This window comes from Acipenser ruthenus, chromosome 21, assembly GCF_902713425.1.
Source record: "Acipenser ruthenus chromosome 21, fAciRut3.2 maternal haplotype, whole genome shotgun sequence".
In the NCBI taxonomy this organism is placed as follows: Eukaryota; Metazoa; Chordata; class Actinopteri; order Acipenseriformes; family Acipenseridae; genus Acipenser; species Acipenser ruthenus.
The window spans coordinates 5,702,897-5,725,986 of record NC_081209.1 but is presented as its reverse complement, the minus strand read 5'-3'; the positions used below and the strand labels follow the sequence as shown (position 1 = coordinate 5,725,986).

Genomic DNA, 23,090 nt, shown 5'->3' with positions numbered 1-23,090 from the left:
ATCATTTACATTATTAGCTTGCTGTCTATTTTCCATAATGTGAAGCTCGGCTCTGTGGGACCACAGTGACACATCTTTGTCAATCGCCTCTTCTGTCTTTCAATAAGTGGCTGTGATTATGTCGCCTCGTTAATGAGATTGTTGGTCCAAATGGCACTACTATTTTATTTTATCTTTTTTAAAAGGAAAGTACTGTCAAACCTACTTAATACCGGTCCAACCCTATTCTTAATATTACCATGTTGAAATGGCCAGAATATAATTGGGAGTCCATGTCCTAATAATATCACTTTGGTAGTTCACACACACACACACACACACACACACACACACACACACACACACACACTGGTTAATGTCAATTGCATTTGTTAGTCATAAAACAGATTTCCACACTGCTTAATATAACTTTTGGGGGGAAAAAAGGCGTAATATTTAGAAGGTTTACATGTAGATGTAGTTGAACTCTTCATAAGAAAGACTCTGGAATGCTGGTAGATTTTTCGAGCTGTGTTTTTCCTGTTCGAATCTCTGGTAGTGTGTGTAGTTGTGCTGACTGGCCTTGTCTTCCTGTCGTGTTGTTAAGGCGCACTGCCTGGGAGATGAGAGGTATAAATGACATCTGTCTGGCAGTACTGTGTAGCGAAACCTCACACTGCCACCCTTCCCCCACAGCGAGAAGCACTGCGGTGAGCCTTTGTTTTGTTTTTATTTGTGAAAAAAAAAATGATTCGGAGAGGAAATGTGGGTGCCCTACATAGATTTTACTGCAGCTACATACTGTACAGTAGCAGATGTTTATTTGTTTTTTTTTGTTAAACCCCTGGAGTGTGGAGTAAGTTAAATAATCATCCAATTTGGTGTGGTTTTAGTCTTTTACTATTAAAGTTTATCCTACTAATAATACTGGCCTACTAGTTGGTTTGTTACGTGTATTGTACTGTCAGAGTGAATATCTGAAACGTGAGCCTCTTAAGTTCCCTGAGTTTAATCATTTGGAGTATTTAAAATATCCGCACATGCTGTGGTCTAGAATTACTGTACATGTTAGGCCGAGAGGAAGCGTGTTAGTGTGCTGATCAGTGGCTGGGTCACTGCTGTCGCTCACTGGGATTTGTTTGACTGAGATAATGAACATGGATTAGCCCACCCTGAGACTACCCACACGTTTAGAGGCTGTCCACTGTCACCTGGTATGGGCAGCGTTGATTGTGGAGCGCACTCTCTGTTGAAAGTCATTCCCTTCCCCTTTAAAGTTTGTATGTGTGTCAAACTGGTAAATTGGCAGTGTCGCTGTTTACCTTCGCTTCCCTCGACAGTGACCTGCAGTTACCAGCTTAACCTTTCAGCAACCTTTTTTGGAAACAACAGGAAATTTGTAAAGGGCCTAGTTGGAGCTCCGACAGTGTTGCAATGTTAGGTTCCAGTTGTGAATAGCCGATAATACTGTGTGCAAAGAGCGATTTCAAACAGCCTTTGGTTTGCTGGGGCTATTTCAACAGGGGAGGCCTAGAGTTCAAGGCTGACTTCCCCTTTGAAAACACAAAGTAGAAATTGCTGGACTGGGTGGAGATCACCAGGTCTAGTGGAATGCACTGGAATAGATTCAGTATTATACACCGTTAAGGAAATAAACATTTTATACACGGGCAAATCATCTCATAATGAGCAAGGGCCTCTCTGAAAATGATAAGGTAATCTAATATTTATTTTAATTGTAATTTAGAAGGATAGTAAAAAAAAAAAACGCTTAGTAGTCACTGGGTAATTGAATGAACGACATAGTGTAATACTGCTGTTCAGCTACTGCAAAACTGACTGCTTTTATGTGATCAAAATGAAGGCATACCTTAAAAGGGACTTCACTGTATGATAAACGTCTTAAACACTTGAAGGAACTCCCTGTGCTGTGCTCTACTTGGTGCGTTTGAAGCCTCTTCAGCGTAATTTGTGACCTCAGAGGAAAGCCAGACAGCAAGTGTTTAACAGCACTGGAGATTCTGCTGTGCCTCTGATTGGAATCGCAGTGATCCAGTGCATTTGTTCTGCATGAGTGGGCAAATGTCAGCCAGCCCAGAGTAATTGGTGCTATCCAGCGAAAGCAATGCACTTTAGACCAGCCAGTACCAGCACAGGGAAATTGTATCGGTTAAAATTGAATAACAGTTAGTAGGGCCCTATGAAATCTGTTTTATTTTGAGTTTTCTGATTTATTTTTTCCTGATTTTCAGATTTTTCGGTTTTAAAAATCTGTAATCTGTAATTTTTGTTTTTTATAACCACAAGTGTTGGCTACGTTGACAGCAATGATGAAGCTAGAAATGCATGAAAAAATATGACAAAAAATCCTTTCTAAACAGTTTGAATCAAAGTGCTTTCAGAAAAAAAAGGTACAACTTGGCTCAATGTAATAGAAACAAACTAGGAACATTGTAAATTTAAAAAAAAAAATCAAAATGTAGACTTTTTTTAGTAGATTTTTTCTTTTCAACACAAGCGGAACTATAACATTTCAAAATAGATTTTTCTCAGAATTCCGTGATTCCGTCTGTGTTTTCCTCAACACGGATTTCAATGGGCCCTAAGGTAGTTAGTGTGGAACCCTGTGAACTCTCCACAGGGCTGTTCAGTACAGAGTTGTTTCTTGTTTTATAAATAATAGGAAGTCCTACAGTGAACCTGCAGCAGTTTGTGTGCAATTCAGTTGGAATCCCTTTTAAAGCAGTGATAATAACCAAGGCTTTGAAATCCATTTTCTTACTAACAGAAGAACCATTATCACTGGTTCTTTATTTCCTTTTTTTATTTTCAAATGAGGATATGAGTATACAATGTAAATTAAATATTAAACTTTGCTGGTTCCTGGTTACCAAAACTGCTAAAATTATGTAATCCAGTAATTTGGACACAGTACATTGTTCTACAGATTTCTTCAAGAACGTAAATCGGAATCCTGCTCTCTGTATTTATTAATTCATTGCACTCTGTCCAAGTACAGTTCTTGTGTATTGTGCACTGCGTAGCCTACATGCTGCAGCATATTTGAAAGGGTTTCTCTATGTTCCCAAGGGTTAGTACACATATGGGTTAAGTTACCAGGAAAGGTCATTCAAATAATGTGTTCAGGATGTTTGTTTGGTTTTTTTTTTTAACTGGAGAAAGCGACAATTGAGGGATATGAAAAAAAAAGTGGAGAAAAACTGTGCGGAAGATGGAAAATGTTAAAAGTGAAAAAGTTGGTTAATCCTTGTCTTTTTCTACGCCCTGTTACCTCACTGATCGTCAACACAGTTTGCAGCATACTCTCTAGACACACAATCAATGAACTTACTCCTTATAGTGTAGTTCATAGCAGCAGTGGTAACAGAGAGAGACAACCCCAAGCCTCCCTAATGAGGATCTAGGGATAAGCTTCATCCAATTTGACAGGGGGCTACATTCTTGGGTGACTGTGAATGAGGTTCAAGAGCTCTTAAATATTTGATGGTGTTTTTTAGAGGGGATGATGAGGTGGGAGGTCAGGGGTGGTTTAGTAATTTTTTTTAGCTTTCTGAAACCTTCAGGTGACTGTTTATTCATCTCTATATTATGTGTTACACATGCTTTGTATGAGGATCGCATACTGTAAAAATTTCATTTTTCTACCCCCGGAGATTTAAAGACAAGGGGAGTTGCTGTGTTTTGAAGCCCGGTCACCATTATGCAATGGACTGCTGTCTTCTCACTGTGTCTTTCTAAGTTGTTTGAAGAGGTTACTCATGCTTTAGTTGATCCAGAGAACCAGCACCAGCTTTTGCAGTACACAGGCAAAAAGTAGGCACAAGTTCAAGGGGTGTTTACATCAGGCGCTGCCAAGGTATAAGCTTAGCAAAGTTAAACATTAGTGACTGTTGAATGGTCTCGTATCTGTTATCAGATGATTACCTTCTGCCATAAAGTACTGTGTCACCCGGTGCAAGTGAGATTCAAAAGTTGAAGGGCTCTTTTGATCCTATTACACAACCAACATCAAAGTGATTTCCTCCTTAAGAAGAGAAGTCATTTTGCTCTTCTTAAAAACTGTTTTCCCCCACAAATGTCCTTCAATTTCAGTTGCAGTTTCATCAATGCATTTTACCAGTAGTTTTAAATTGACAAATGGATGATGTAAATTCATACAGAATGAGCTACGGTCCCATAAGCTGGGTTTATCTACATAGACAGGTTTTGATGAGTTCCCAAGAGAGAAAAGAGGAATGTTCCTTGTCAGCAACTGCCTTCCAGGGATAGAGGGAGTTATAAAATCCAGAGACTACAAATGTGCCAGGAACAGACTGTCCTGTAGTCCTTTCAGCAGTAATGCACTGTGCACAACCTTGCAAGCTTTGCTTAGGAAAACCATACCGTGTACATGAGGCAATCGAGAGAAAAACAAAAGTCTTACATTTTCCAGATGAAGATGTGGGCTTTCGCAGATTCCATTTCTAGCCTGCCAGCTGGGTTTGTTTTCCCACTGTTATGCTGCCAGATGAAGGCTGAGGAGGGTCCCGTTTCTTTAGAATAACACCAATCATATTGCATCCGTCATGTTGGCCAAGGCCTGGGTTGGTCATTAGTTGTTGGATCCAGATTGTTACACAGTGTGCTGTGCCTGGACATGTGACCACATCAGTAGCAGTGTAGTGGTACGGATGTAATAAAAATGCTACTACTACAACTACTACTAAAATACGTTCCCTATAATGTACAATATCATATGATACAGGCCCAATTCTGCTAAGTTGTTTCCTGGCATTCAGTAGAAGCAGACATGCATGTGCAACAGATCCTTTTAGAATGTGGCTAACCCCAGCGAGCAACAGGCTTATATAATGTGTGTATGACCTTTTCCTGACCTTTTGCAATCATTCTCATTGGTTCTGAATTCCCTTGCTCCAGTACTGAGGTATAAAAGGAATCCAAATTCTCTGCACACGCCAAGACTAAATAGTAGATATGTAATTGTATTCTACTTGATCGTCTTCTGTAATTCTGTTGCAGCTACAGTAATGTAGGGGCTGCTGTAATCTGTACTAATCAAATAAAGTTCAGAGTTGAGAGTGGAGACCGTCTGATCGGATGATGCTGTAGAGTAAGGCCCTTGATTCTGTATAGAATTGTATCAAGCATTGCATAAGAGTTCATCAAAATAGCAAACAGGGTTTAAAGTGTAATACTGTAATTACGGCTAAGGTTTACAGTCCACCTTTGCTCTGCTCAATCCCCAGTGTGAAGTGATGGCGTGTCTCCGTGGGAGGTGGGTATTGAGCGGATACCGGTTCACCTCCAGTCCCCTGCCTGCTCTATGTTCAGCAGGTTTCATTGGCTTGCAGGTCGTTGGTTATCTTGGCTTCAGGCCACAAAGGGGCCTCTGCATCCTGCGATAGAGATCTGGAAACGATCAGTGTTCTTGCAAACAAGTTAGTCACCTGAGTAAATCTGAAACTTAATTTAGGGGGCCAGGCCTTTGTTTCTGTGCTCATCTAGTCCAGTGCTTGTTCCTACAAGTTGAATAGGTTTGTGCTGTAGCAAGTGGTCCCTTTCAGGTAATTCTCTTGGATATAAATTCTTATCGGCAATAATGTTTTTAGCTCACACAACAATCATGTTGTTGTCATGGTGTCTGTTTCCTAAATTATTCAATATGTTTGCCTTCTGTGTCTGTTTTGAGTGTGTGTGTGTGTGTGTGTGTGTGTGTGAGTGTGAGCACACATGTGATTTGCAGTATAACTGCTTGCCAGTTTAAGTAGTCCTCTGACACATGAATGATCCGATGATCCTTGTGTGTCCCTGTTGTCTCTTTTTCTCTTCTGTCTATTTGTCTCTATCTGCACAGTGTAAGTGTAAAATGAAACTGCATGACACATATGTGCCAAGGGAGCAAGGAGGTAGCGATTGCCTCTTTTTTGAGCATGCAGGTCCTGCTAAAAATATACATGCATGGCTGTATTACCAGGGATCCTAGAAGGGATCCTAGTTTTCCGCAATAAATAAAAGGCTAAAATGCAGACAAAGATGAGGCTCGCAAGTGAGCAAGGAATTGCACGACTCGGTTTCCTTGGTTACCGAGAAACAGGGGGAAGTTGTTTTGGAGTTAAGTACCTTTTGGGCAGGTGACATCATAAATAGTAGCTTCTTTCTCATCTGCCTTTTGAGGGAAGAAAGCTATATACATATCTCACATTTTCATGACCTTAAACCCAGTTTCACGGGTAATGACTTTCAGCAGTTGTCCTTTTTTTAAAATGTGTGTGTGGGTGCAGTCAAGCATACACGCAGAATAATATGTCAAGTTCACATTTGTCGTTTATTGAACACATGCATGACTGTACCGTGTGGTAGCTGGCTATGATCTTGAGCTACTGTACCAAGTGATTAATCCCCTTTGTCCTCCTGTTGTTTTTTTTTTTTTCCAGACTGAACGCAGATCAATAATGAGCAGCTTGTAAATCACCATTAAAGGGACCACCACAATGTCCAGACCTACACAGCCTGTGCCCCAGAACAGGAGGCCGGTGGACAGCCGTCCCCTCCCCAGTCCCCTGCCCATCCCCATGCAGCTAGCCAGGGCTCGCACGGTAAGCAGTTCCTTTTGCAAAAGATTAATTCAACAAAGGGGTTTGGCAGTGCAGCTACAAGGAGGCAGGAGTGCAGTCTACAGCTATGGCCAAAGGTTTAGCATCTCTTAGAATTAAAACCTCATTCTAAAAAATATATATATATATGAACATCATTTTGGATCTTTTATTTAACGTCATGTAATCAAAGAAACTGCAAATCATACCTCAAGTCCGTTTTTCGTTAAGTATATGGAAAACCACAAAGCGATATGTAATTCAACATGTTAACCTAACATTATTCAGCAGGTTTCATTCGACTTTATGAAGCACAATTAGTTAAATCTATAGGGAGATGCAACCTTTTTGCCCATATATGTAGATATAGACAGATGAGCAATTTCTCCTGAATAGATCTGGGAAAGATTTTTGTGTTTGCAACATAGAGCAGGCCTTATTGTGCCCATACTGTATTTGTTTATTGCATGATTAATCAAGAGACATCACTGAGGCCAAAAGACACAGTTGAGAGAGGACTTACTGTTCCATTGAAAATCACAAAGTTCATGGTAAAGTCAAACCCCACCCAATAAGTATTATTATTTATTTCTTAGCAGACGCCCTTATCCAGGGAGAGATGTATATGCAGGAAGTAAAAGAACAATATTTTTACAAGGTTTGAGGGTCTAGTTAGGTGTTTAATCACAAAACAAATCTTGTATAATTCTCCAAAGCAGCTTACTCAATCAAACCGTTTTAACAATAATAAAAAAAGATGACTTTCAGTTGTGTTTAGCGTCAATGAAACACTGCGAACCCTTCTCCAAATATTGCCTGAGTTTTTTCCAGGTAAATTGAGGTTGACAAATGAAAGCGGAGGTAAAATGAAATGTTGCTGTGAGATACAGTGAAAATGCTTGCCGCTCGCACAGCACTGATTTGAGATCGGTCTTGCCAGACATGGACAAATTCACACTAAAAGTGGGAAAGCATTTGTAGCCCCCACCCCCTTATCTGTTACTGTTTGACACAAAATAAAACTGATTATAGCTGGGGGGTTGTGAAGTGAAGATGTCCTAGATTACAATTGACATGTCTAAAGATAAAGCTGCTTTTCTATGTGCTGCAAGCAGCTCAGAATAACCTTGTGCCACATTGATGTACTGGAAGCAGTATATTATTGAGACATGGCTTAATACACAGACTCATCAGAAATGTTTTGTCTCATGAATTGCAGCTTGCTACAAGCGAACGCTGCCATTGTTATACATTCCCTGTGGACAGGATCATAGCTTTTGTTACGAGACCATTTATTTGCAATGCTCATGTGATTAACATACAGTGCATTGCACTCAGCTGCCCGTGGCTTAGCCGGTGCAGCATGTGATAGAACTGGTTGGGATTGTAGGGGGGCTGAATGTGATGTCTTGTCAGACTTCTTAAAGGGGAACTGAAACGCTGGTACAGAGGGAGCATTTTAAAGTGATTTGCAGCTAACAAAGTAAAATAATTCCTTACTGTCAGATGGTAATTAAATTGTCCACTGTTGAAGGACATGCTTTGCAGCCAGTAACATGCTTTGACCGCGATGACACTGCTGCTGTAAAATGACACAGGAAGTTAAACCGTAACACACTACCTGAACAGACACATCCAATTCAGAGCTTTCTTTAACATAGTTTAGTGCAGGATACCATGTTTTTAAATGGACGTGTTCAAATACATTAGCTTGTGTTTCTTTGAAAACTGCACATGTGAAACTACAGTACAGAAGAACATAACACAATATAATATAAGGGATTGAATGGATCCGAGACCAGTAAGATTCAATGGAATTATTTCATGAGCTAAAACCAGCCATTCTTTTTATAATGTCCCAGGACCCTGTTAATCCTATTAAAATGAGGTTGCTTTTAGAGTTAGTGCAGGTGTCGGTGTGTCTTCTGAATACCTGGTCTTTTTTTGATAAGGTGCCATTTAATACAGAATAAATGTTTACTACCCAATCAAACACCAAACAAATGATTAGCTATGTGTTGGGAGTAAATTGCAGCAATAGGTAATCAAGGTAATCAAGTCTACTTCAGATAGCTTCAGATAGCTTCTGTAGGCGGTTTTCAATAGCTTTTCATTCTCCCTTGTGTCATAAGGCATCTGCAGTCTGCTAAAACAGATCTCCAGTTTCGAAGGCTGTTTTTTGGTACCGTTTTACAGTTCATGTGGTTTTCCTCCAGCCCACAGTCGATTCTCTTCGGAAGTTTCTTGATGTCATCTGCAGAGATAGTGGTCTTTGCAGTGGGGCTTCCCCATACCGAGGCTTGTGATGTATTTTACTGCTGTTACTCATTTGTGTACAAGCAAATCGCTTCACAATGCAGCTATGTCTAGCCCTAGCAGCCATGTATACTGTATGAAAACGAACCCTGGGAGCATTGAACCTTTAGTTAATGCTGTGTAGTGAAGTCATTGTCATCGGTAACAGTTGTGTCAGTTTATTGGAGGTTGGGAATATCGCCTTTTGATCTCAGAAGCGCTGTGTGTTGGAAGCTCGTCCAGGTTGGTACTGACTGAGGAGAACTCCAAATCCAATAACCTATTGAAGAAAGAAGAGAAACGTTCTTCAGTACAGTAAAATGGGTGGCATTTATTTCAGATATCATTTATGCATTGGCTTCCTTTGCATGATATCTTTTTGGATACAGTCAATTATATAGGAGGCTGTGTGGTACAGTGGTTAAAGAAAAGGGCTTATAACCAGGAGGTCCCCGGTTCAAATCCCACCTCAGCCACTCACTCATTGTGTGACCCTGAGCAAGTCACTTAACTTCCTTGTGCTCCGTCTTTCGGGTGAGACATATTTGCAAGTGACTCTGCAGCTGATGCATAGTTCACACACCCTAGTCTCTGTAGGTTGCCTTGGATAAAGGCGTCTGCTAAATAAACAAATAATAATATATATTCTGCTATAAGAACGAAAACAAACATGCACATTTTTGCTACCAAATGTATTTTAAGCGTTGTATGTTCGAATATTGGGATGTTTTTCCCTAGCACTGAAGTGAGTATGTTTTGATGGTTGCATGGTAATGAGAAGATGTCGTCACAAAAGCACTGTAGTACTACTTGAAACCTTCATAAGCATAACAAGCGAGATGAAGACTGAATAGCCTCACACTACACCTCCCCCATGGACTGTCTCCCCCAGGGGGCAACGTTTTTCGGGCAGTGTGTCTGTGTAAGCTACTGTTTCCACTGCTGAATAGAGACATAAACATGGTTCGATTCACCACTTTTCTAAGCTTGATGCGGTCATATTTTTCCAGCAACGTAAATAAATTGTAATGAGTAGGTTACTCGGTTGTCTAATTGTGCCAGTTTGTGTTTCCAGAGGCCTGGTATTGAAGTCATGCTTATGTGCAATAAGCAGCCTTGAATTTCCATCATAATAATAGAAATTCAGACGTGTTTCATGGGACCGGAGACTGCAGGGCGCTTGCAGTGAAAACGACTGCCAATTTGCTGTGTCTGTAGGAGTATTTTTCAAAAGAAAACCATGCAGGGCTTTTCAGCAGATTATTTCAACTCCAGTGTTTAATCAGGTTTATAATCACTTGAACTGTGTTTATTTAGTTGCATTTTATATGAAACCAGCATGAAAAAGAAATATAAGTAGGTAATGCCTTTAAAATAATATCTGTCAACAGGGCTTCTATCCATACGGCAATTTTGTATATGTTCATGATCATAATGTATGAATGTTGTGTCTGTAATTCATGGTTTACCTGTCCAGGTATTAGAATGGGAGGTCATTTCAGCTAATATATCATCTGTTTCTTTTCTCTTTCAGGATGTAGGAATTGCGGATTACCATCATCATTCTAGAGACTACAATTCTCACATGTCTCATGGGGCAATGTCCCAGCCTTATAGAAGAAGACCGTCTTTGTTGTCAGAATTTCAGCCAGGAAATGAAAGGTATGCACTTGGATTTCCAGTATTCGGGTTTTCTAAAGAGGCCTGGGTTGGGGAGAGTTCTGCTGGAGCTTGGCTTGTGTCCATGCTTGGCTAATCCATAGCTTGATGCAGCCCTCTCTTTTATAGTTAGTGAGGTACTTAATCTGAGAGGGGTTTCATAGTGAAGAGGTGTGGTTACCATAACACAGTCCAGGAATTAAAAGGTGCAAAATGTGAGTAAACCGGGCTCTTGGAAAATATTATTCATACCATACATGTATTGAGTTCTATTGTGGATCCCAAATGCCAGGGCTGCCCACCTGGTCCTGTAGAGCCATCATCCTGCAGGTTTTCTGGATATCTTAAATCATCAATGGCTAAAGACCTGGAAACAAGTTAGTGTTGACCAATTAAGAAAACCAAGTTCAGTTAAGTAATTGAGCTCAGGTGGAACGAAAACCAGAAGACCCTGTGGCTCTCTAGAACCAGGGTTGGCCACCCTTGCCATATGCTGTATGGCATGGTCAAGTCTGACCCTCTGTTTGTTTAAGTATGTGGTTGGGGTCAAGCACTGCTAAGGTACTGAGCCGTTTGTAGCCCGTTCTTTTACCCTGGTCTGCATACCATACTCTGGGTGTAATTTCCCATAGCCGCGTACCATTCCACTGACTCGGTTTCTAATATCTGGCCTCTGTCCCGACTTGTTTCAGGCTTTGAGCAGCTTGTAATCCCATTCGTTTGGAGGGTTTGGAAACCACTGAGGATGCCACTCAGATTTTTTTTAACTTGCGCAGTTGTGTTGCTTCATAGACAATACATCATGCAAAATACCAGTGTCCTCGAGAGTAATGGTGGCCACTGATGTTTTTACATAGTCTGTCTGCTGGTCAAACCTGTCCCCTACACAACAGTAATACACATTCATTATTGATGGTTGGTATTTTATCAAGGCAAACTCCTATCATGACAAGCGTGGAGTACTCGCATGTCTGGTAGCAATCTACATGAGCAGAGCTGTAGCCCAACTCTCATTACAGACTGTCATACAGTCACATGTTAATGGGACAGGAAGGTTTTTGTACCAATACAGATGAGGCCAGAATAAGTAATGTAACATTTCAAGGCCATTTGCTGTCAGAAATCTTTTTTTCTGACCAGCTGCATGGTTTAAATGTTCTGTGTGAAACGCTTTGACAAGAATGAAAATGTGGAGCTCTAATACTCTGAGGTATGCTGGAGAGGTTTGATATTTCATGTGTTTTTCAGCGAATAGAGGCAGCTGCTTTTAACTCTAACTGCTTGCGCTGTACTACTCCTGCACTGTGAATTCAAATGGGCCGGTGCTGCCTGTTCTTCAATGAAACAAAATAAATAATTCAGTACTTTGAATGGATCACAACAAAACTCTGTGATCTACAGACATTGCTCTTTCAGTAGCTAGTCTGTGGATGGGGAAAATGAATTACTGTACTGCAGTCTGGAAGCTTGGCAAGGCAGTAAATGAGGGAGCAAGCGTTTCAATTGGGTGCATCTACAGTATAGTTTCCCAACTGCATTCTGTAGCTACACCGAGCTTTCAAAAATAAAACGTTCAGCTGGTGACTGCAGTATTTGCCTGAAGGAATGCTTGGGGGCTCTCAAGTGCCATTCAGAACAGGCTTTAGAATTCAAATAAACCCAGTTTCCAGCTGTAGTCTGTTGTAGTGGGCGTAAAGGCTTTGCAAATAAGGATAAATGTTTGCATATAACCATGTCTAAATTCCATTTCATTTATCCATATGCTTTTATACAAAGTGTGTATGTGCTGTGTGTAAGAACTGATAAAGAATAAATGTAAACTGGGAGTATGGCGTTCAGGTCTTTGTAAATGTAAACTATTGATTTGTGAGACCTGTGTGTTAGATTTTCAAATACTGTATTCTTGCAGTACACTATGAAGGCAGAGATCTGAGCTTCCAAACAATGTATTACTATATATATATATATATATATAAGTTCTTGTCAGAATAAATGTCTGGCAGTGCCCCTGTATCCACATGGTGTGTATTCACATGGTGCCAGGTTAATGAATAGACAAAGTGAATCACAGGGCACACATTCTTGGCAGTTGTTTACGTATTCGAATGTGTATTAAGGCTTGCAGATAGTTTCGGCCAATCAGATTCTGCCCCTGTCAATTACAGTAACTAGCTTAATTTAATAAGGCAGAGAACAGTACATTTAGACAGTCGGTCTTTGCATTTACATTGTGACAGCGTCTAGTATAGTACTCCTATTGTTACAGTATACTGTAGGCTGTCTCAGAATGGCACAGCTTATCACCATTGCAATATTTTCTTTCCCCTTGGGCAACAGGATATCTCCAGTGGTTCTCATAAAGGTTTTTATTGTTCTGATTCTTATAGCACACTGATATGCGTAATCGTCTCTTAATTTCATATTTAATATTAGATGAAAACGTTCTTGGGGGTAAAAGACTAATCTCTGCCCCACCATTATATCATTATTGTGTGTGCTCATGCACGAGGACTTCAAATGGATTATTATTTAACTGCTGCTGGTATTTGGAAGCAGCAAGCATTTATTCGAAGGGGAGGGGAGGCTGGAACCCTAAAGCAAATAAACCAGTATATTGGTATGAAAACTTCAAGGTCACATATTGTTTTGTCGGAGTCTGCTATGAGAATGTTTGTTAGATGTTGAAAATGGAATACGATTGTGGGGCTCTACAGCTTTCAGTATGCACTGCACTGCCTGTACAAAAAAGTCGAGTGTGGGTTCATTCAGGTTGGGATAACGCCCTAGAGATACGTTGACATCACCCAACTGACTTATTATAAGGAGATAATGAATTCTGTCTTGGTCATGTGTGTGTTACCGGGTGATTTGGTTTATACGTTTTTAAGCAATATGAGGACACCTGCTTTCAAATATTTCACCTTTTCTCACTTTCTCAGCTGCTTTGTTCTAACAGGATGCTTAGGATAGGTGGCGCATGATTTGTAGGTGAAATGTTGAAAAATATAAATGTTTGCTATGAGATGTGTTTCATTCAAGCAACAGGATATAAGGCCTATGTAAGAAATCAGCTGAGACAAATATTTATTTTAACTTGAGCCAAAGTGTAAGTAAGTTGCATGTTATTATTGTACTGCACTATATGTACTGTATTTGCAGGCAACCAGTACAGAACAGCAACTCCTGAATTCAGGGACCCTTGTTTATTCTATTACTTCATTTTATAAACACAGTGCAGGTAACCATGGACCCCTTCCACCATCTACCAGCGAGGCTCCTTCTGGTAACTGCTGGATTCTCCTGCCGCCAAGGCACCGAGACCGGCTAATCTTTTTCTTTTTCTCACAGTTGGAAAAACGTTCCTTGATGCGAAACAGAGTATTTGTATTGCATTGGAAGTGGTTCTCTGCTGAGTGCAAACTGTTCTTTAGCATGGCAGTCATTCAGGCTCTCAGGATAACCCTGGCTCCAGCTCGTTTAGCTCCCTAATAATAATAGTACCACCGCTGTGTCTGGAACATGTCTACCGTTAATACTTTGTAAAGCCCTATTATTATTATTTTTTTTTTTCCTCGTGTTTGAATGTGAAGCTGTTTCTTTTGTCTTGTTTTTTTTTTCCAGTGCTATTTTTTTTCTTGGCTCATACTTGATACAGCCCACCATTGTTCACAACACCAGCTAATATTAGACAGTAGCTGATTAATAGCACTGTAACGGTTTTCCATAGTTATGTTTTTTTGGCAGTTGAGGGAGCGCAAAGTGTGGGAAAGTTACAAAGGGTGGTAAAAGACAATCGAACATTTGTCAGCACTGCAGGTGGAGTCTAGGTTGTGCAAGCAACATTACAAATATAATGGTAATAAAAGGCCCTTTAAAAATAAATTGCTTTGTCGTCTGATACGCACTTGAATTATGAGCACACAGTCAAGGAGTTGCTTTTACAGTAAATTGATTTACGTTAATGCTACCAAAAGCCATGATTATTCATTGACTTGCTCTATTTTGTGTGTCATGCAATTTGTTTAAATTGTGGGTTAATTGTATTTTGCCCCTTAGGAGGCAGTAAAGCTGTAAACCACTGTTATTGGTTAACATTATTACCAGCTACTGCACACCGCTGTGTGGAATCCACAATTTGTAGGAATGGCACGTAAGCTGCTTGTTGTATTTCTCTTTATATAAAAAAGGGGGCGGACAAGAGTACCCCTTCCTTCATGAGCACAAGCAGCACCCTACTGTATATCCTATGAAGACGTTTCTCCTGCTTCAGCCCTGCTGGGAGGAGTCAGTATATAGTGACATGATCTCAGGACAGCCATCAGGAAGTAGGGAGATGGAGAGTTGAGATACAGCCCAAACAATTGCATGAAATTGACACGGAAGACTTATAACCGTTACAAACACCGCAGGAAGTTGGGGGGGGGGGGGGGGCTTTCAACCACAAGTGTATCAGTGACTGCTGATGAGGCTGGCGATGGCTTTGTTGATGTAAGTGGTACTTTTGTTGTTCCGCTTCCTGCTGCAAATCACCAACAAAGCATTCCATTTATTGAGGTATCTGCAGGTTAGTGATACAAATCTGGGAAAGCTCCCATTCTGGCCAGCTTCCCAGATCAACCATGAAACTGCTTTGGGGGAAGTTAATGTTATCTCCAGAGAGAGTGATTTGAGGGGCAAAGGCAAACCAGAAAAAGGTTTTATTTTTCAGAAAGGGCTTTTTTTGCCAGATGACAAGCCATACACTAGCTTACTTCCATTGTTTTTATCCTACTACGTCACCTGGCAGGCTGTTCCATGCAATTATAACTCTGTGTATGAAGTCGTTTTCCAGACATCTACCAAGACATTCCCTGCTTGCTTTTATTACCTTATACTGTAAAAATAAAGCACCTTTAACCCATTACTCATGTGCTTTACAAAGCATTACCTAGAAATACAAGCCTTAAGAAAAGACTGCTACTGTCTTTAGAAAAGGTATACTAACTAAGGTGGGGTCCTAATACCTGTACCTTCTGCACAGGAAGGGCCCCGTAAGAGAAAACAATCCCCCATTCAGTGAAGTTGGTTATTGCAGTTGAGAGAGAGTGTTTTATTTTTCAGAAAGGGCTTTTATTGCCGTGTGTAACTGCCCGATGACCAGCCGTACACTGGCTTGGGGTGGACAGCTTGCTTCCATTGTTTGCCTATCCACAGCCAACGTTGTCTGCGCCAGTTTTTGAACCCAGCTGTTTCAAAATAATCGCAGCTTGGCTGTGACGTCCTTTGCAGCCAGTGAACCAGGGTAATAATTACTGAGCTGAAAAGCATGATTACCCATTTCATCTACAGTATTTGATTTTAAACAGTCCCTGTGCAAACATAATCTATGCCAGGACTTTGTTTCGTTTTTATAGATGTTCTTTGGTAGCTGTATCATTTTATAATCCTAGTCAAGTATCATATATTTAGTGTAAATATCTGCATGTACATATTATGTTCACCTGTGGCATGTACAGACAGGTTGGTGGATGAATTTAGACTAGAGACCAACGTGTTTTTTTTTTTTAAGGTAACTTCAAAGAATGCTTATTACTTTAAGTAGGTGAAGGAGATTGTGCGGCTTATACCACTGATTAAAATCAGCTTGGAATTCCAATCCCTGGCCCCTCCCCCTTAATTTACTTCCACCCTAAATAGAACATAACTACTCCTGCTGTGCTAGAATAAAACTGGTAACTTTTTATATAGTTCTGTCATACTCGTAGCTAATGCATTTTACAGTACAAGCATTACATTATAGACTGATCTTCAGTTCCAGAAATGGTTCTTTTTATTTCTCAGTCGTTTACAATTAATATACTGATTTATATTGGTATATTTCTTAAACAGGTTTTATGCACTTCAAATGGTTAAACTTGCTCTCACCAGTGTCTGAAGTAGAAAACCTCCTCTGATATGGCATTGCATCTGTATTTTAATCTCTGTGTGCTCTGACTGCAATATCGTACCAATAAGATTAAAAACAGGGCCCTCTGTGACCAGACCTCTCGACCAGAGGCCTTGAAAAAGATTCTCCTTGAACAGAAAGATGAAAAAGAGATGAGCGTCTGCATTCAGAAGATGCTGGCTCTCCACTGTCAACTGTAATCATGTGGTGGAAGCCAAAGTGAAGTGCTGTGACCCAAGCTAATTTATAATTCCTGTTGGTCAAAAATAACATCACAAACCAACATGTTTCCTATAATACCATCAAGTGACCTCAGCCCACCACTGGTGCTTGACGTTACTGGGGTGTAATGGAAACGGTCATTGAAGAATGGAGCCAGGTTAGCAAATTTTATTGTCTGATAGAATCCAGTTCACAGTTCAAACCAGAAAAAGAGATATCACTATCAGATTCTGGTAGTCTGGTAGTTTAGTGACCACCCAGCTATTGGCAACACCCCCCCCCACCCCCCCCACCCTCCCACACATGGAATTAATGTACCAGCGAGTATCGACATAGCGTTTGGGTTATTTCTGTAAAACAAACGGCGCCATGCTCAGGCAGGTTGTAAATCAATTAAATCATCTCCCTTTTCCCATTTCTTCTTTACTGTTTTATAGTACCTTTCTAGTATTTATACAAAACATCTACGGTGCCAGACTAACCGATCTCAGCCCAGCATTCTCTGATAAAATACTGAATCCTTCTGGTTGCTCATTTTATTTTTCTTCACAATGGTCCAGTGGCCCCCCCTGTGCTATCAGATCACCAGTGTGCCCATGTTGTGAAATGTGGCAGCCTGGCTGTAGTGTAACATGACATGGCATAATACAGCTTGGCTAACGGGGGAGGGAGAGGTGTGTTGAACATCAGCAACGATAGCATAGTGGATGTGCAGATTATTTCCAATCAGATACGCCTGTTGTAACATTTCCTCTCCCCCCCCCCCCCCCCCCCCCAATCCAATATGGAACCTCAGCTGTGTAGAACTCCCCTGAGGCCTGTTTCATTTGACATGTTTACTGTGAGGATTTGGAGCACTGGAGAGAGTAATCCCTGTAGTGATGGGACGAATCTGACTTGCAGATTGTATTTACAACATTGTCATTTTTCAAACAGTATTAGCCACTTCTATTCTTTTTCCAACAGTGTAGTTTTTACCCGTTTTCAAGAAAGTACACTTATTTTTTTTTGTTTGTTTTTACGTGTGACGGGTACTTCTTACTCATTTCTGTACTTGCTGTACCCATGTTGTCCATATCGCCGCAGCATAATATTGTTTGTTGTATTTATTATTTTTTTCACACATGTTCATAAATCACAAGGGGAATCCCAGAAACAGTACTCATGTTGTCTTCCCACAATGCACCACTGATTTCAATCAGAACACCAGCATACAGACAACACAAGATAAAGCAATGTTAAAGTCAGGCGTTTCATGTTAACGCAGCAGTAACATTGTAGTCCTTGGACTGTAGAGCATTTAATAAGTTTGGAGGGAAGACAAGTGATAATGAACTGACTTCTATTATTTGTACAGTCTGTTTGTGATGAAGCTTGAGCGAGGCTTTGCTTACTGTGTACATTCCACCCCCCCTCCACCCTTTTCAAGCAGAGCGCTTTCAGTCCTGCAGTGTGTTTTCTCTTTATCTTGATGGATTGTGAAGTCCTTGCCATTATTATAATACTGATATGCTTAATCAAGTGCTTTTTAGTTGACATTGAACAAGGCAGGACTTTTGAACTGTTGAAATATGTCAGTGTTATTTTAGTCTTGATCAGAGCTCAGCAGGGTTTTTTTTTTGTTCTTAGTTTTGGCGTTGAATTAAAAGGTACGTTAATGGAAACATATTTTCCCTTAATGCTATCTGCTTCTTTCTTTCTGGTTGAAATTGGAAGTACAATAGTTAAAATTATAGCTTGTCTCTTGATAAAGCAAAAAAAAATCCTACTATTTAAAAGCCTGTAGGGACTTGAGCAACATAATGAAAAACTTTAAATAAACAGGTCCACTAAACAATTAAGGAAGCAGCGGGAACGGTAACCTCCAACACTTTTTCATATCTAGCAGTGTAGAAAGCCTCTTATATTTGTTTGTATAAAAACAAAATATTAAATTTAGGTCTGTGTTGCTTTAAGAAAGGGAAGAAAACAATGGCCCTTGATACCGACAACAAAGCACTGATTGTAGTCTGACAGACAGACCTTCAGACCGGCAGACAGACAGAGAACACTTTTGCTCATTCCTTGGTGATGCCATCACCCTGGGAAGTTAGCCAGTGAATGCCGCTGTGTTTTGGCTGAGCAGTGTTTTCACAGTGGAGAGTTAAGAACCCACAGTACTGTACTGTAGGACTGACAGACTGCTCCCTTCAGCTTCAAAAACTCACAGCCGCTCGGGGTTGACTTGATGTTGACAGCTGCTGCTGATAAAGATTCTGTATAGCCGGGGACCAATTTTTTTTTATCAAAGCAATAACATATACATGCCAAGTGTTGTGTTTTTTTTCTTTTCTTTTTATAGATAAAGAAATGACATAAATAAGGCCATGTGTATATATTGTAAATTTTCATATATATATAAATATATATATTTTTTGTATGAAATACAGAATTATGAAATTATTTTTATTTTATTTTTATTTTTATTTGGAGAATATTGTGAAAATCACGGTATTGGGCTAATTTCATGATTTCTGCGTAGCCTGTGAAATCACGATTTTTCACAGGGCCTAAATAAATAACCACTTCCCATAACCATAGCCTTGAAAATAAAAAAATAAAAAATCAGCTAGGTTTTATTAATGAATTGGTTGATTAATAGGAAGTGAGCTCGGTAGAACCACTTTCATTAGTGCCGGGAGATAAACAATAAAATAACCAGCTATTAATAACTGTGCTTAGGAAAGTTCCAGTGAGGCTTATTCTGAAATGCTGTATGAACCGGTCTCTAGATTGTTTTGTTATACAGTAATAGAAGAGTCGAAGATCCTTCATAAAGAAAACCCCTCTGTGCCCTGAAGCTTTCTAGATGCTTAATACATCCTAGAATGCAGCAGCAGTACAGGGGGGTGTTCAGTCAGACACAGGTAGTATTTACTGTGTATTATTTAGCAACCATGATAAGCACAAGCCCCATTCCAACCCTCTGCTAATCCTGTGCATTCAGGTGAAACTCCCCCCAGTCGAATTCCAAACGTGATCTGCATACCCCTGTGGAGACAATGACTTTCCTCTCCGATAGTTTTCTGTGTTGACTGCAAATTTGTACTCCTGCAGTCATTCTTAACTCTGTTCCTTCACTCAAGCACAGAGCATTAGCCTATTGCCTTGTTTAATCTTCAGCAAACCACGGCTTCCTTTTGAAGTCTGTGAGTCTCGCCTCACCCAATTAATGCGTCATTTCAGGTCCACAAGCCTCCCATTTGCTTTCAGTTCAGACTGAGCAAAGTTGGGATTTCACACTTGGCAGTCAAGGAGACCATCTGTATTTAAGTCTCTAAGGACAAGTACATTTGAGTGGCTCAGAACATTGGCAGAGCACATGAAGCATGCCATTTCTTTTGCAGCTTGGTCAATCACGGCCAGCCCGGATTGGCAGGCAGCATTGCTATTCTGTCATCTATTAAAGAGGTTCAGTCTCTCAGCCTGCGGTTTAGTGGAGGTGTTGTAGTAATTTGTAGCAAGAGCATGCTCATCTGCAGTGCATTCTTCAACAACATTTATTTTTAACTTGACCATTTTTTTGTTTCTTCACAGAGGTCAAGACCAGCACCTGAGGTATGAACAGATTGGATACATTACTGAGTCAAACAACCAATCAGAAGCTGAGTATGCCGAGGCCAAGCGGCCAAGGTTGGAGCTGGCGGCAGAGTCCTTGATGCGACACCCTGCCCACCTGTCCTCTTCCCAGCTCGGGGGGGCGGAGGATGTGTCAAAGGTAAGTTGAGTTTCTGAAACGTACTGCCAGCAAACCTGGTGTATGGTAGCAACATGTTCCTTTTTAGTATGATTTGAGTAGAACAGATCTTTACCCACAGTAAATTAAGCAGTCTATTTATTCATTTAAAGTGGTGTTCATGCATTTATACTCGGTGCACAATGCAATACTCACAGCCACTCAGTTGATATTGATCCTTTCAAATCAAGCTGTGCTGTGTTACCTGCCTGTTGAAACCAATGACCTGTTCTGTAACAGACTGGTGTGTAACACCATTGCTGCAGTGCATGAAACTTTAGAGCAGAAATCCAATTGAGGTGTGCTTTAAAACAAACGTCACACTAAAGTGTGATTCCCCTAGAATAGGAAATCACCTTAAAAGACAAGAGGTAGTGATGCAAACCTTTTTAAACAAGGACAGAGACACATACCTGCAGTGTGTGATAGAGGGAGAATCAGGTGAAAAGGGAGGGAACCAGTGAGACATGAACATGACTTCTACTCCTGCAGCTATCCAGCCTCTCATGACTGCCATTGTTTTCCTAGATAACAAACTGAACAGGTTTTTTTCTAGGCAAAAGGTTAAACATGTAGACAAGTATGTTGTTTGTTTTTATTGTTTTGCATGGCTTGGCTGCATACCGCAAAACACTTTGAAATTACCATTCCACCCCTCCACCTTGTCTTCCCTGTTCCCTGAACTTAAGACCTTGTTCTTGGAAGAATACGGGAAATCTGGGTCGTTTTGTACCGTCTTCAAGAATTCCAAGCACTGCTTTGTTCATCTACCAGTAATCATCAGAAGAATGCTCCTCCATTCTCAGAACTGCGTGTGCTGTTTGCTCACAGCCCTCTGGCAGTCTGCTGTGTTGTGTGCCAGTGTTTGTTTATTACCTGAGATAGCTGATTTTTTTTTGTGGTTATTTTTAGATAGATTAAAAGGGACACTTTGTTTTTAATATTCTCTTTGCTGCAGTATAAAGAGTTTAAGCATTCACATAAGAACAGTTTGGGAACGAGAGAAAAGGCCATTCAACCCATCAAGGCTCGTCCCTGGCTAGCACAGCATTCTCCCCTACTGGGGGGGGGGTTGAATTTAAAGCACAGAATCTAGTCTTTATGTTCCCAGTGTTTTAGATCACCTGGTAGGCTATTCCATACATTTATAACTCTGTATGAAATGCCCTACTTGCATTTATTACATTATGCTGTAATAATAAATCACCTTTAACACATTACTTGTGTGCTTTACAAAGCATTACATAGAAATACAAGCTTTAAGAAAAAACAGACTGCTACTATCTTTTTTTAACACAGGCATTGAAAACATATTTACTGTTGAAGACTTTAGAAGTCTTTAGAACAGGTGTAATAACTAAGGTGGGGTCCGAATACCTGTACCTTCTGCACAGGAAGAGCCCCATAAGAGAAAGCAATCCCCCATTCAGTGAAGTTGGTTCTTGCTGGTTTTATACAGAGACATTGTGTTTGTGTTCCTCTCAGAACGTTTACCTGTGTGTGACTGGCTATTGAGGAAATAAGCCATTAGAGGTTGTACAGTCAGTCACACTGTTTGTAATTGTTAATTCTGGGTTGTGTATATACAGCAAAATGAAGCGCTTTTGTTAGCTTCCAATTGCTTTGACATCCGTTGGTCTCTGTATTAGAATGAAGGTGGTGTTTACTGTGTATTGAATTACAATGATACATCTCGCTGATTGCTGCACGCAGCGTGACTACAGAGGTGGTGACCATTGGGAATGCCAGCTGTTTAGTTAGCGTTGCACACGGTGTGCCGTCTGTCGTACAGTACCCGGGGGTCAGATTGTTGGTTGTTTACTTGATTCCCTTTGGCAATGTCAGAATACCCTTCGTGTTCCACACACAGGGTCACTGCTGGTTGTCTAGTGGAAGCTTCCTTTGTGGGAAGGTTTCAGCTGAACAGTCCAGGGGGCCCTGCTGGTGGATGACCCAGGATATTTTGGTTCCCTGGATTCTTTCACACAGCTTTGTTATGCGAGTGCACATCTGTTGCCGGGATTAATCTTTCCAGTGAGTTTCCAGTGGGCGGTTTCAGGCAGGGGAACTGTCGGGGAAGTGGATGGGTCCTGGCACCTGGCCCAGTTGGCCAGGAGTTTAGCAGCAGCGAAACGCTCAATCCCAAATTGAGTGATCCAATATCGGGGACCCAGCTATATGTTTTCATTTTTAACTGCTTTATAAAAAAGAAAACCCTTTCTGCCTCGGCACTGGGCTCCTGGGATCTCGCTACACACAAAATTGCTAGCGTGTTTCACCCTTAAACCTTTAACGTACCAAGCACTGGTTAAACACTATTAGAGAATGTGTTGCAATAACAATATCAGTAACAGGTGAAGGAAGGGGGGCTTGTAGCTTTAGTCCTGATGGACTATTGTATCTGGGACTGATGAAACCAGTCTAATTTTTGAACCTGTAATTATGGATTTCAGTTGCTCCCAGTAATCTTGACCAGAAGTACCGTGGGATGCTTGTTGATGTAGTAGACCATCAGGGAGACATCAGTTGTAAAGTACAACAGTTTAATAGTGTATTAGTGACAGTATGTGCAACAAGAAAACTAAAAAAGCAGTTTTCAATAGCGACATCTCTCTCCTGG

At 40.6% G+C, this 23,090-nt stretch overlaps 1 protein-coding gene across 10 annotated transcripts in view; it reads left to right on the top strand.

Annotated features, from left to right (window-relative positions):
- LOC117428496 (nuclear receptor corepressor 2-like) overlaps window positions 1-23,090 on the top strand; it is a 132,814-nt gene that overhangs the window by 15,193 nt on the left and 94,531 nt on the right. For all 10 annotated transcript variants that reach the window (XM_058994562.1, XM_058994561.1, XM_058994557.1 and 7 more), the window contains exons 2-4: window positions 6,435-6,596; window positions 10,423-10,550; window positions 20,272-20,452. In XM_058994562.1, coding sequence (XP_058850545.1) covers window positions 6,492-6,596; window positions 10,423-10,550; window positions 20,272-20,452 — 414 coding nt within the window. In that variant the 5' untranslated portion in view covers window positions 6,435-6,491. The remainder of the gene's footprint in view (window positions 1-6,434; window positions 6,597-10,422; window positions 10,551-20,271; window positions 20,453-23,090) is intronic.